Below are 15,422 nucleotides of genomic sequence, written 5' to 3'. Positions count from 1 at the left end.
TTTCATATCGGACGCTCGTTAGGCAAATTCTTTTTTCAAAGCAGGTTGGAGATGTCGTTCTAACTGGGCAGGTCAGAGTCCCTGGCACACAGAAATGTGGACTAGCACTACTACAACCAGAAATCTGGGCAACTTTACTCAAGTGGCACCCCTCATATTATAAAACGGAGCCATCACTCACTCTTCAAGGGTAGCGCGATGCTCTTTTTCTGCCTTTGCTAACTGTTCTCGAAGTCGATTGCTTTCTTGCAAACTTTCCTCCAGATTCTTTTGAAGTTCCTTCATGTTTTCTTTGGTCATCACATTGGACTCTGTAAGGCTCTGCTGATTCTTAAAGATAAAGAAATCTAAATTGTGTATAACATTTTATTAAGCAAACATGATTTTAGGTGTGTGGTACCCTTAGTCAGGCAGAGTATTTGTTGATTTTATGAGGCACGGTTCCACTTAAAGCATTTGAAATACCTTTGTTTCTTGCTCTAGTTCTCTTTTCAGCTCAGTGACCTGTTTCTCCAGCTCCATTTGCTTCTCCTGCAGTGCTATCATTTCAGCCGAGGAATCAGGGGACTGCAAAGGAGAATGAGTTCATTCAAATAAAAACTTGACAAAGGCATTATTCAGCTGAACATTACATCCTAGCCTGAATTAAACCAAATCATTGCTGGACCCCCTGTTACTATTACTAAATTGTATAGTTATTGGTCATAAACTTAAAAATTGTCATAAATTTTATTTGTTTCAGGTACCAATCTTCCACAAAAAAAAAAAAAGATAACTTGAATTCACTTTTTCATGTGAATAGTATACATTTAAACCCTTTTAACACAATCCTAGCTCACAAAACCAGTATATGACATTAACTATCTAAAGCATAACATTGCCCTTGGTCTACATGGTTTACCAGTGAAAAAAATACAATGGTAAAAGCTCCATCTGCCTATTCAGTTCCTTGAATTCTCCTCCCAATTAAGGGACCTGCAACAATGGCTTACTTTGTTGTCCGCTTGCACACTCCCTGCAGCTCTAGACTTTAAAGTCTGGATTTTCTCAAAAACTAGGTTGACCTTCTTCTTGGTGGTGTCATCATTATCAGTACTCCTGAAACACAGGATCAAGCAGATTTAACAATTCAGCGGTTTAAAAACACAAATTGCTTCGCTTAGGGACATCAGGTTCTAATCCTGACAATTTGTTTTCTCTCCCCCAAATCCAGCAGTTGCAAAAGTAACACAGTCTTTAATGTTGAATTTCCATGCCCCCCCCCCCCCCCCCCCCCCCCCCCCCCCCCAACTAATTAAATATATCCATTACAGAAAAAAAGCTTCAAAATAGACATTGGTATTCTAAATCTTCAAAACTAGAAATTTTACAATTTCCTCATTTTAAAGTCATTATACTCAAAGTCAATAAATGGAATGTTAAAAGAACAATGGGAATTGTCAAACACAGGAAATTGTCAGAGATACTTTAACCGTATTATAAAGCTGCAGTGTTACGCAATCACATTCCATTGCATAGCAAACAATACAATATGAAGCCATCTGAACACGTACTTGACAATACACTTTTTTGAAACCAAGAAAAGCAGGTCTGAACTACAGTAGCAGTGGTGGTGAGTGGTTAACTCTTCCACACTTGGTAGCCTGGAGGTTATTTGAAGGTTGCAGTGCATGCCAGTTTAACAGGCAGGTGATAAGATTAAGCCAACAGGTTCATCTTGGAGTATGGGAAACAGAATTGCTTAAACATTACAAAAGTTGCGTTTGGCAAATACAGAATTGGACACCCAAATAACCTTCTCCACAAAATATCTTTCGGGCACAGAGGAAAGCATCAAAACTAGTGAAATGGATGTTTCACTTGGAAGCCACCACCTATTTCATTCCCCAAGTGACCTCCAGCTGTTCTCAGGGTGTATTGTGTATTCCTTGTGGGTGGTTGCTTTTATACAACTGGCTTCAACAACATGCTGAAGATGATAACCGTGGGGTTCATACTCATCATCAATATGCGAAAGAACGTTACATACTAACCCATCCTTGAGGTAATTAAACAAGATTTGTTTCGCAGTCTCTTCATTAGTTTGTTGTGAAAGTGCCTGCTGAGCTTTCAGAAGAAGATCAGGGGTTGCCTAAATTTAAAGAGGAAAACAAAACAAGAAGAAATCAAGTGAAGTTACCCAAATAATCTTTCAACAAAGAGCATTTCAGTGACACCTGTCTTAATATTCAAATCAAGGCAAACAACTGTGCAGACAAACAAAAGTTCAATGAAATGGCAACATTCCTTGGTACACAGTAAAAATTAGCTGCTTCAATTTTATTTATTCCTCCATGCAAATCAACTATTAAAACTACAGAACTAACCTTGGCAAATATCTTTTCAGGGTACATTTAAAAACGCACAATTAATAAAAACTACAAATGCCCATGTTCCCAAATTCATTTGAATTCTACAATATTTCCTAAATGGACTTTTGGTCAAAGAAACTTAAAAAAGCAGCAGATTTGAATATGTATTTCTAGAAGCTGTGCTCGATACAGCTCTAACATATACCTGTATATCCCGTTGTGAAGAAGGTTTTTTAACCGAGCTCCAGCTAGATTTGGAAAGAGATGTGGTGGCTGTGCTGGTCAGTATTTTTCCAGACCTCTCAGTTTTTTCTTCAGTTCCCTTGCCATTATAGGGCATTAGCAATGTAGAAGATCTACTTAAAAAAGTCTTATTGCCACCATATGTTGAGCTTCCGTTTAAACTTATTCTCTCCTGGCCATTTAATGAACTAGGACTGCTGTGCCACTCTTCCTGGTTTTTGTCATTAAACCCACAAAGGCTGCCAGATGAATTTGCAGGATTACCAGACTGCCTCTCCTTGGAGGGAATGCTGGAGTCTTCAGGAGAAGACTTATGTTTACGTAGCTGGGAAGGTTTAAGTAAGTGTTCAGTTGACCTGCCTTGATTTCTACTAAAGTCATCCATGTAATCTGAATCTCCTCGAAGGCCAAAAGGCAAAGCACTATCCACACTTCTGGACCTCTTGCGATCTTCTGCGTTGATCCTGTTCCTCCTTCCTGACCTCCCTCTTCTTTGTTGACTCTCCTTCCCATCAAATCTGTCTATGAGATCATCCACAGCAGGGATGGACCCTGTGTCAATGTCACGTCCCGTGCCAGGCAGAAATGGAATGTATCTTCTGTTCCCATGTCTGTTCACGTTTTCCGCATAGAGAGCATCTTCCTGGTCTTCCAGACGCAATTTATTTTGTAAGGAACCGATAGAGGTTGATGAAGCAGAAGATCTTCTCGACCTTGAGGTCTCCAACACTGGTCCACTTGAGTCCTGTCTACGAAGAGGAACAATGTCAGGTCTCGGCCTTCTGTGTTCTAGGCTGGAATTAGTGCTGCCGACACTACTCGAAGATCCAATAGGGAGCTTAACTGGTTCATTAGCAACACTGGGAGGCCTTGATGCAGGCTTCTCTTGGTATGGAGGAGGTGTAGAGTTGAGTACACCATTTTTCTCCGGCTTAGGTTTGTCTGGAATTCTAGATCCAACCTGAACATTTACTGGGAAGGATGACCTAGACAAGGAACTCCAATGCTTGTTCTCCTTGTTTTCTGTTTCAGTAACAGCAGATGTTTTCGCTGGAAGCGCATGATTGCCACCCAAATTCAAAGTGTTCTTTTGAGGATCATAAGGTTCTAAGAGTTCAGGGTGCCTCTGAAAATTCAACAAGGCAGATGACTTTCTTGACAATTCTTTAAATTCTGGGATGCCATTCTGTGAACCACTCAACTGCATCTGCTTTTGGGATCTGTATTCCACAAAAGGGTTCTCTGGACGTGGAATCTCATCAGTATTTCTCCCTTTAAAGTCGTGTTCATCGTCATTATCCAAAAACGGCCTGTCTTTAGAACTATCAGAATATCCATTTTCAGATGAAGAATCGTTTGGTGCCGACTGTCCATTCCGGTTATTAAGTACAACGTAAGGATGTCCATCAATTCCCTGAACCCGGATACTGACACCGTAAGTCCCAGCTCTGTCGATTTGGGATCTCCCAGTATGGTCAAAGTGCAAACAATCCTGTTGCATTCTGTTATTTGGAACGTCACCAACTCCATAAGACTCCATTTTAAAATCTGGTTCACTGGATAAGTTTCAATGCTGAAAACAAGCACATAATCAAATTAACAGTCAGAATTAGAGAAAAAAGCATGGTGCACTACTTTGATTATCTCATTTTAATCCCATTTTTTAACCCTATGAATGCCTCACTTGTTTAGCCTGTCATACAGATAATTTCAAACTGTGCAGCAGTCTGTGCACATTAATGTGAAACTGGGTATTGCAACACTGCACAGAATCTCATAGAATTTTTACTTCAAGACATGCTCTAGCAAGATTGGCTTTGCTGCATCTAAATACTGGTATACCCAACTCCGTTGAATTTATATAAATAAAAAGTAAAAAGAAATCTAGTTCTGTTCTTGTGAACAAGTGTTTTGGCAAAAGTCAACCACTTGTTTGCTTATTACACAATCAACTGAAAGTATCTTTATTCCGCTCAATTAATTAAATTAACAGGCTTCAGTTGTCTGGAAATGAAATGTTTACTTATGCAGCTACAAAGTTCAAATGTTTGAAAAAGACGGATTTGTTTGTCTTGGGACTAGGACCCATGTAATTGTTTTTAAAGCCAAGATAAAGCACTACTTGGCCACTTAGGTAATATATAACCCAGTAAAACCACAGGAACTGACAACCTTAGGGAATAGCTAACAATCAACCATCTTACTCCCCAACAAAACCAAGTCTGGCAAGCGTTTAACAAACTTTTACACACAGACTGGAATCAATGTGTCTTAGAGACACTGATGTTTTGAACAACAGTACTGTTGGTAAGAAACATTTACCAGTTTGCTATTATTTGAACAGCTTGTCCAAGAAATTCAATTTCTTAAGATGTTTACAGTCAAAGTTGGTATTTATTTCCACCCTCGGGTAAGTGATGAAAACAGATACTGAAAAAAGATATCGGGGAGATATTTTTTAATGTAATGGTACATACAGTATTAGAACTGAAGACAGTGCACTTCAGTAAAGTGTTGAGGTTCAGTGAAGTTAGCATATGATTGATCATGCACAATTATCACGTAAATCTTTCTTCAAACTATTAATAGTTTTAGTAACAGATAAATGTATCATTTGCTATATGAGGCATTAAAAACACCAAGTCCAATACAATTTAAGCACTACAAAAATCTACGTAAAGAAAAAAAAAGTCCAATTGCTTTTGACCTTGTGTTTCCAGCCCATACACGGTGCAAGCTTGGTTAGACAAGCAAATGTTATGACCTCAATGGAAAGGGTCACAGCATACTGATCCTGTATAAATAAGATTACAAATAACAAAAGCCACAAGATACAACCCCTCGATATGCATCTTGTAATTGTATACCATGGGAACCAAGGCAATGCTCTTCAACGGCTATGGAAGGTCTTTCGTTTAAATAGAAGTATATAAGCTAAGAAACCTGATGTGTCAAAGCTACAGTAGAATAATTTCTCTTTTCAGATCAGAGTTTGATAAAATGGATGTCACAACATAGCAACATCCCAGACATATTTGTCCCACTTTCCTCAGAACCTGTCATTCCTGAATTGCTAAACTGTAATAAAGCTATACATATGTATGTATTTAACGCACCATGGAGTGTGTTCAAATGCCAACTTCATTTAAGCATTTTAAAATAAAACTGCGTATTTAGATTCTGAAAAAAATAAACTAAAAGAGACTAACACGCATTGCTGGATTTTAATATTTTTTGTAACCCTTGGTCCTTTATGAATCTTTTAAATTGTGGTACTATTGAAATGAGCTGCTGTTTAGATGAACTATATAGACCTCAAGGGGAGAATGTCCTTGGCATGTGTGTTACCCCAAATCTATTGCTTAAAGATCACTGCCAAGCCACAGAACCTCGGGAGCAGCAAATGTGCACCTTCTACAGTAGCCAATCACCCAGCACACTGTGTTATTTCTCCTCGGTTTTTATAGTATGCAAAGTGCATATAGAATACAGTATAGTAAAAATATACTAAACTCCTTTCTTGCTTCACAAAAGTGTATTTTCACAAGATTTCATAATAAACTTTTTAAATAAAAAGTTTAACATCCTGTCTATTTTTATATTAGTTACCTTGGAGAATCAGTATGTTTATGGTGCCAATCAAAAGCAAATGTTTATTTGTGTGGGCTATACAGTAACTTCTTTTGATGCTATAACTGGTCCAAAAATGTTTTCTTTGCTTCCAGGGAGAATGTCCTGGAAAAAACAACATACAATACATGTACAGCATAAACCAATTAAACTTGTACCACCCCCACCTACCTCGCAGTTTAAATACTTTCCTCAAACACAAAGGTAGGACCATAAGCTCACCTTAATAAGGCAGTTTTTAAAAAAAAAAATTTAACAAATAGAAAGGATTGTGTGAGGGTGGAGTGCATTAGCCATAAATAAAAAAAAGAAAGTAGAGTAAGCTTAAAAGCATTCTAGTAGCATGGTGGAACAATTTAACAGGAGAGACGATGAACGCACACAAGTTTGACGCTGTACGAAAAACTAACAATTGTTGAGGGCCTATACAAACTAAAATGCAACTACAATATTAAAGTTGTACCATATAAATGTTACAAGACAAAACAAGTGTTCAAGTCTCTTCCAGCTGCCCTAGATTTCATTCAAACATAACAAAACAGACCCCAGCTGGTAAGTCCAAACCAGGACTTTCTACTGCAAAGGAATCGAAGGTGCCGCTTAACTGGGCTGATATTTTGTTTTGGTTTCTGTACACATTCCACCTCACAGCTGCACTGGGTGAAAAACAAAACGCTAGCAGTAACTTGTCTCGTACACGGCCCAAGACACAATCACTTACTGTACAACTGCGAGCTGGAAGATAAGAAAAGGAATCGGACAGAATTTTATACAATGTTTAGACCAACACAAATAACTACGGTATTACAGCAGAGGTTTCCTGATGAAATATGAATATATAAACAGACTGTAATGCTTTCCAGGAGGGGGAAGGAGAACAATACGAGTGAGTGATCAAGAGGCCTGTATACCTAGGAGAACAATTTAGGCTTGGAAACACAGTTGCTGTAGTATCTGAGGTGTTATGCTGAGCTTTCCTTGCTTTGTGCTCCTTGGCTGACTGGCTTTTAGAGCGAGAGGAAATTAGAGTTTTGTTCCAAGCTATTTTATTTTTTATTTTTTTTAAAAAACTGTATCCTGTGTAGCTCATTTGGAAGAGTGCAAAGGTGAACAGCTGGTTGAAGATTACATGTCAAACACTATATCTTTGATCTTTCTGGGTACACAATCTCTTAACGTTAGGAGACAATCCATCACAACTCTTTGGAGAAGCAACAGGGTCTCCGCCCCGCCCCGCCCCGCCACGCCACATCCCGCCACACCAAATGCTAATTTTGTTTGTGTTTTTTCTGTAACTCAAAAAAGGAAATGGTTCTTTTGTTAATGACTCTTCATTGATCTGTTAAAAAAAAAATCCTACTCTGAAATTCCAAAACAGACAAGGATTATTAAAATGTGCTCTTGTGTACCAGAATAGCACACACCCCATTCTCCATAAACAACTAGTAGAGGTACCATGCTATGAAGAGAGTATAGGGATAACAGAGCAGTTTAAAATGAATAATAACAATAATAATAATAATAATAATAACGTTGGCTGCATTAACCTGGAACATTGTATAACTTCTGAATGGTTTTATTTTAAAAATGTTATCAAATCTATTTAAACTAAAGTGTAAAATAAGGTTTTCATTCCGTGCCAGTAACCCTTTTACTATATCTAGTGCAGCACACATGAGCCCGATACATTACAAACTGAGCTTTAAACAAAAAATACCCACTTTACCTTAAAATACATTGAAATACAACCTTCCTTACAAATGAACCAAGAGACACTATACTTAAGCCAGCAATACAATTAGCAAGCAGATTCTACTCATTAGCAAAAAGAGAAAAAACTTATATTTCTATTCACAGGTGTCCAAGACAGACAGTGTTACTTTTACCAAATGTCATTGTCGGCTTTCACTAAGATCTCCACACTGTACAAATGGAAAGGTGAGCACTGTGTTGCATGCTGGCTAAAGGTTGAAAAACTGACCCTATTTATATGTGCACTTAATAAAGCTGTTATATAACTATTCAGCTGGTTGTGGAATAATTGAATTTGTTTTTAAAATCACATCGGGGCCTTTGCAGCCTTGGTGAGGACTGGATCTTTAAGATCTTTATTTTCTTAGTTATGGATAAACACTGGTAGAAACCTCGGGGCTGTTTCAAATTGAACTACAGAGTCAACGAATGCCACAGAAAGGTCTGTTTGAGGACCACCAGATTCCAAGGGCCACTTGATTTAACCAAGTAATATTGATGCAGTGGAACCCAAAAATGTAACTAAATTAAAATATATACCCTAGTTATTTATATATTTTTAAAAAATTAATGAATTGTACAATATTCAGTAAAACCAAAAGCAAACCAAGTTCTACTACAACTGGACCAAACACTGACAATATTTGTTTTTCCTTTATGTTACCTGCTATTAATATTTCATTTCCATTATGGAAAGCATAGCTTTTGGACCCTTCAGAGAGCAACGCTGTCAGACTTGGTTACTCAGATTTTGCTTTGGAAGCACTTGCTGTTGATTTATATGTATTATGTGCTGCTTTTCTCTTACACCTATTTACAATTCTAGGTTTTAAAAAGCAGAAACAGTTTAGTGTGTAGTCTGAACTTCACAAAACCTTGATTATCCCACATGGCCTTGCAAGCTGATCTTGTCTGTTCAGCAAGCCAAGTCACCTCCAGAATTACCAGACTGCCTTCTAAATCAGGGTTCTACTGCTAAAACAATGGCTCAGACAAGCTACTGTAAAAGGAGACTGGAAAGAGTTTAGTGAGAGAAGGTGAGCAAAGTACAGAAGGTTACTGTAAATGTTTTGAAGGGCTTTTTTAAAAAACTAAAAGTTTCTTGATTTTTAAGAAAACGCTTTGGAATTAAGGATCAGCACAGGTAAATCTTTATTCTTAACACAGGCAGTCAGTCAGTACCAGGCTCCTACACACATTGTAAAGGTATCATGTCGCAATACAGAGATAATTGTGTTTAAATTGTTGGGGGAAGAGAAGAGTACAATGATGCTGTAATGTATCTGCATACTTGCAGCACACGTGGTCTGGAGACCAGAAGAAACATTGGACCCCCGCCCCCCACTTTAAAATTATTGTCTGTTCAGAAGTATGACGATTATTCACTGCATGGCAGAATTTGCCCGAAAGTGTACTGCTGAACATTATTCACACAGAATTTGAATCACCGACAACAGTACATTTAATCAGTAATGTTTATGCATGACTAATCTTAACATGATTACGGGTTTATAGAAGCGTTACTTAACTGGTAATTAAAGTCCTAGGTGTTCAATTCTAGACAATGACTTACCAAGTTTATGAATAGCCAACACTTCACATACAAAAACAGAAATGAGTTTACACCAGTGCATTGCTGTGTGATGAAAACCCTCAAAGCCATATTAAACCTAACCTGCCACTCTAGTTTAACATGACCCCCTCACCAAACACTTCTTGAACGAATGCAGTACACTGCAAATCATAGTTATGGGCTTCACACGCCTGTACTGTATGTTGCATCGTCCTATTGTTTGAAAAAACACCCAATGTACACTACCAGTTTGTCAGGTTCTACAGAGAATCAACTGGAACAGGTTTTACAGAGTACTGCTCAAATATTTTGTAAACAACGTCTGTAGGAATCTGTAGTTTGAATCGGTGGTCTTGCCATTCCAATTTCCCAGCGATTATTGTCGTATGCCTACCCATCTTAACCGTCGGTGGCCTTAACGAAATTGGTGGACAAGCCTTGTTTGAAACTTGTTCACTTTGAGAATACACGAGACGTTACTGTAACTTACCTTGTGTGTTTGAGATAGTAAGACATAATAAAAAACAAAAAAAAACAAACAATATGTTTTGAAAATTGTCCGTGTTGTGCACTTGACAGAGATTTTGGACACCAAGCTTCGTTTTGCTTTCCAGTTTTTATAAAAGTAAGCCGATACTTGTCTGACCAAAATGTTTCTGATGCGTTTAATTTGCTTATGTGCACGTAGAGTACGTGGTCTTCTGAAACCCCTGAACGAGAGTTGGAGAAGGGCATGATCAAAAAAAAGAGCAATTCAAAAGCTTTCAAGAAATTCGTAAAACTAATTCTAACCAAAACATAATTAAAACACAAACCCCTACTATTATCAATAAAAAGTAACTGAGCCAATTAATATAAAAACATAGAACCCGTTAACAGCGTTTTATAAAACAGACGACTACTAATAACTAATAAAACATTTAATACATGTAATTTTCCGTGTTTAAAAATAAAATAAAAAATACAATGTTCATAGACGGAACCAAATTTCAAAAGCGTTCAGTGCACAAAAAATATTTTATAACCAGCAGTCCCTTTCTATCGGAGTGTAATTTACTTAAATTACACGAGTTTTCTGTAAAACGTAGCACATACATAGAAAGAGTAACAAAATGGTCTTTACGTACCTTTGTTTAAATGTTGTTGTTTGTTTCTACTTCAAATCTTGAGTTTTAGCTGCACAGAAAATCCCATGCTGTCGTGACTGTCTAAAGTAAAGTTTTTTTGTTTTGTTTTTGTTTTGTTTTTAAGAAGTTCAAAGCTGTAATCTCACCGCTGGTAAACTGTGCAGAATAAACCCCGTCCTACTTTGATTGGTAGCGATTTACGCCCTCCCACTTCCCTACTGGTGCCAGCAAACTCGCAGGTAAAATGTGACTAGGGTAACCCTAGCAACGGGACTCTAAAGCAGACCACGAGAAAAAGAGAAAATACAGGACAGATTTTTTTAAAGAGATTCTGTATTTTCCTGTATAAAAAATGTTATACAAAGACAAATCCAGCTAAATTGGTTTGTGTAATAAGTTTGAAAAAAAACAAACAAACAAAAACATAGTGTTATTATTGCAACTCCTAGTGCTGTTAGTAACGGTTCAAATAATTGTTTACAAACAAACAAATACACTTAAAGTAATATAAAGGTTAAACATACTGCATATTTTAACAACGTGTTACACCAGGCTTGTTCTGTTATCAATAAAGGACACAAAATGTGTAACTTTAGCTGCTCTAGCTAACTGAAACTGCGGTCAGGCGCTCGTACCTTCCAGACTTGCAGTCGTAGCATTGGATCAACACAGTAATTACAGTAAGAAGTGCTATACATAAACACAGCTGCAAATCCTCGCCCTGTCTCCCTTATAAAAGGAATACACAATGCATACAAAATAGCACTCCTGTTTTTATCGAATCTCACGTTTTGAAGCTCTGAACTTTGTTATATTTGGCTATATATATATATATATATATATATATATATATAATATATATATATATATATATATATATATATATATATATCTCCACACCTTGATTGACCTGGCTGTGTGGCATGGAGCATTGTCCTGCTGGAAAAAACAATCCTCAGAGTTGGGGAACATTGTCAGAGCAGAAGGAAGCAAGTTTTCTTCCAGGACCACCAGATCAAGACCCTATCATGGCCAGCCCAATCTTCAGACCTGAACCCCATTAAAAACCTCTGGAATGTGATCAAGAGGAAGATGGATGGTCACAAGCCATCAAACAAAGCCGAGCTGCTTGAATTTCTGCGCCAGGAGTGGCATAAAGTCACCCAACATCAATGTGAAAGACTGGTGGAGAGCATGCCAAGACGCATGAAAGCTGTACTTGAAAATCAGGGTTATTCCACCAAATATTGATTTCTGAACTCTTCCTAAGTCAAAACATTAGTATTGTGTTGTTTAAAAAGGAATATGAACTTATTTTCTTTTCTGACAACACTGCATCTTTTTTGTTATTTTGACCAGTTGTCATTTTCTCCAAATAAATGCACTAAATGACAATATTTTTATTTGGAGTTTGGGAGAAATGTTGTCAGTAGTTTATAGAATAAAACAAAAATGTTCATTTTACCCAAACACATACCTATAAATAGTAAAACCAGAGAAACTGATAATTTTGCAGTGGTCTCAATTTTTTCCAGAGCTATATATATATATATATACACATAGTTTTGTATTTATCTAAGTGTCTAAAGAGTAACATAGGTATGGAACATGTTCATAATGTGTGCAGCATTTACAAAAAAATTATAGTAAGTTTGTAATAGATTGTCTTCTCTCAATACCTTGTACTGGAGTCCTGAAGAACAGCCTTCTTAGCCGGACACCCTCCCCCAGTGACCACACCATGCTATTTTAGAAGCATCAGTTCAATTAATTAACACTATAATTAATTTAATGGATGGTTATTTCTGACTAAGGTGTCTGATTACAAAACACAACTACAATTATATCTTCATAGGTAGGATTTAGTGCCAAAGTGGCTTGCAGTTTAATAACAGCCATTTCAATTGGACCTGAGGAAAAAATACTAACCTGTTTATACCGTACTTTTGTAGACTAGTATTTTTGTTTTTACAAGGTTAAACTGTATATCGCAACGTCGCATAATTTGGAAAAGAATTTACACTGTAGGTTCGCACAGTGGGGGCACTGTAGAGTACAGGTCGTTCGATTAAATCCTAAATACAATAAATAAATAAATAATGTTTAAAAGACATGTCATTACATTCCAGACTTTTTTTAATAAGGATATTTTACTTCTTTTTTTTCTTTTTTTTTTGGCAAGACTTTCCTGTTATACTGATACTGGATTGAGAAGTCTGCTAAAACAACAGAATCCATTTATCTGACTCGTGCATTAGTCACACATTGAACATTTCAACAACGTTTTCTTGTTCGATTTTAGTGAAATGAAACTTAATTAACACATTTTAGCGTTAGTGTTATGTTTAATGTTACACAGTAATCTGTCCTTTAATTTTGCGGAAGTATTTGCAAGCGAATAGCACCACCTAGCGCTCATTTGCATGTTTACACTAATCACGAGATACTACAATTGTGAAATGAAATATGGTAGAAAAAGAAAACAGCATAATTTTTGGAATCTGTTGAATGCGTTCCACTTTTTAATGCCAACATGTTCACCAGTTAAAGAAGCGCATTGTTACTGAACAGGGTTGATTCGTGTGTAACAGGCGGTAATTTAATTGAGACCTGTTTCCTACGTTTCTATAATGGAAAATGCCGCGGATTTGTTTTTGAACGGGACACTTCATGTCATATTATGTGAACGAAAATAATATTTAAATGCAACAATGTAACAGCATCCAACCTGTAAACTTACTCACTCGTTTGTAAAGGCATAGGAATATCAGAACGAGCAGAAAGAGTAGAGCATCTGTATTATGTATCAGATTTCTTATCAAACTTTTATCTGTGTGTATAACAAGATAACTTATGTCTGCTGCTTAACTCCTTTCATCTTTGCTCCAGCTGTATTTCAGCTGCCTTGAACTGCTGGTCTAGCACTGGGGTTTTTAAAGACTGCTTCAAACCAGTCCTATAGTTACAAATCTTTATGTTTGCCATTATTTCGAATGGTGCCAAGTTGCTCGAATAACAAGATTTAAAACTAAATTCTGTCTGTCATAGTTCTGGAAGACCTGTGTTGTTTTCCCATGTTTCTTTGTGTTTACTGGTTCTTTCAGAATTGATGCGATATTTTGTTGACTCCATCTGCTTCCTAGTATCGCTAAAGCCAGCACAGTTGAAAGGGCGCAATATCACATATATAGACTAGTGTCCCCTCGGCTTAAGGAAGATCAGATGCTGCAGAGTGGTGCTGATGGCTCAGTAGGGCTGCTTCCTCAGCTTTTACAGCATGGTGTTCAGCTTTATGAACTTGAATGGTTCCATGACTCTATTACAGAGTTAGGTGTACCAGCAAACGGAATTCAAAAGGTTTTGAATTCACTAGCCCCTGGACAAGGGGGAGGAGAAGATGTTGTTTCTTAGTGACTGTATCCTGTTAAAGGAGTTCTGCAGGGTTTTCTTTGAAACAACTGCAAATTCCAAATTCATGTACAAACCAACAGAAGAACAGAGCAGACAGTGATAAGCCAGTGATGCTTATAAGAGCTATACATGGATTTTAAAATCTTGGTTAGCACTACTTTTAAAGTCTTGAAAAGCAAAATATGCAATTAGTGGCGATTAGCTTTTTAAAAAAACACAACTACAGAATCAATTAATGCCTGCACGGCAAAACTGACCACCTTTGCAGATTCCATAGTCACGCATCTCCTGAGCCAGATCCAAAATTTATTGGCACATAAAAGGGATGCGTTGTGCTCAGACAGAAGAGGTGGGTTTAATGTGCTTTCCACACCACAAACCAGCCTGGAGTATGGCTCAAAATAAACAAGGAGCAGTAAAACCCAAGCCTAGTCTTCCAAGGGGCCACCGTCAGGGAAATGCTAGCCACTGGTAGTAATATACATAGACACAGTCTCATAGAAAGCACAGCACTACGCACCTTTAAAGAGTTTGAGCTACTGCTGGTCAAGTAATAATAATAATAATAATAATAATAAGAAGAAGAAGAAGAAGAAGAAGAAGAAGAAGAAGAAGAAGAAGAAGAAGAAGAAGAAGAAGGCATGACAGCCGCTTTTCTTAGAAGCTCTTTGTGCTAATTGATGCTTACTGTCTAACTAACTGATGTTCATCCTATCTATTATTTCTCTCAGGCAGATCGTATTGCAGGAAACATATCTTTGTAACAAGACTCAACAGGATTTTCTTGGTTAAAGTCACTGGTAATAAATGGAGTGCTAATATAAACCTCGGATGGAATTATTTTGAAAGTTTTGGTTTCCCTAATCCTAAAAACAGTTTCAATAATTCCCTTGAACTAAAATGTAAAACAAGGGTGGGCAGGTCTGATTTAAACCCACCCAGTTTCCCAGCAGCACTCTCGTTACTTAAGTCAATCAGCTGACATGAATCCAAATACAAACGGGTCAGGTCGTTCTTGGTCAGAAAGGACGGAAGGACAATTAAGATGCTCATCTGACCTGTACTGTTATGCCTGTTAGTAATTAGTGGCATGTTTGTGTATTACAGAATGTTTTTTGTGCAATGTGTTTGGAACATAGCTTTGAGGAGGCCTGTAAACAATTTACTAGGAACTGGGTTTCAGCCATGCTGTGATTTGCAAGTATATATTTACCTGATGGTTTTAGTTTATTCACTTTTTGAGATTGATATTGAGATGGCATTGAATGCACAAAGCTCATACATGCTTTTTTTTGGTTCGCTTTTTTTGCACGCATCGCAACATACTGACATTTT

General features: G+C 37.3%; 1 protein-coding gene across 1 annotated transcript in view; it reads right to left on the bottom strand.

Annotated features, from left to right (window-relative positions):
* The window catches only part of LOC121294737 (cingulin-like protein 1), a 29,796-nt gene extending 18,948 nt beyond the window's left edge, over positions 1–10,848 (bottom strand). Inside the window, exons 1-6 of the mRNA XM_041218786.1 lie at positions 10,677–10,848; positions 2,557–4,167; positions 2,034–2,131; positions 993–1,098; positions 466–567; positions 182–330 (exon numbers count right to left, since the gene is read on the bottom strand). Of these exons, the coding sequence (XP_041074720.1) occupies positions 182–330; positions 466–567; positions 993–1,098; positions 2,034–2,131; positions 2,557–4,134 (2,033 nt within the window). The 5' untranslated portion in view covers positions 4,135–4,167; positions 10,677–10,848. The remainder of the gene's footprint in view (positions 1–181; positions 331–465; positions 568–992; positions 1,099–2,033; positions 2,132–2,556; positions 4,168–10,676) is intronic.
* Between the last annotated feature and the right edge of the window lie 4,574 nt (positions 10,849–15,422).

Source organism: Polyodon spathula, chromosome 19, assembly GCF_017654505.1.
Source record: "Polyodon spathula isolate WHYD16114869_AA chromosome 19, ASM1765450v1, whole genome shotgun sequence".
Classification (NCBI taxonomy): Eukaryota; Metazoa; Chordata; class Actinopteri; order Acipenseriformes; family Polyodontidae; genus Polyodon; species Polyodon spathula.
Note: the sequence above shows the minus strand (reverse complement) of the source record. Positions and strands in the feature narration are given on the sequence as shown.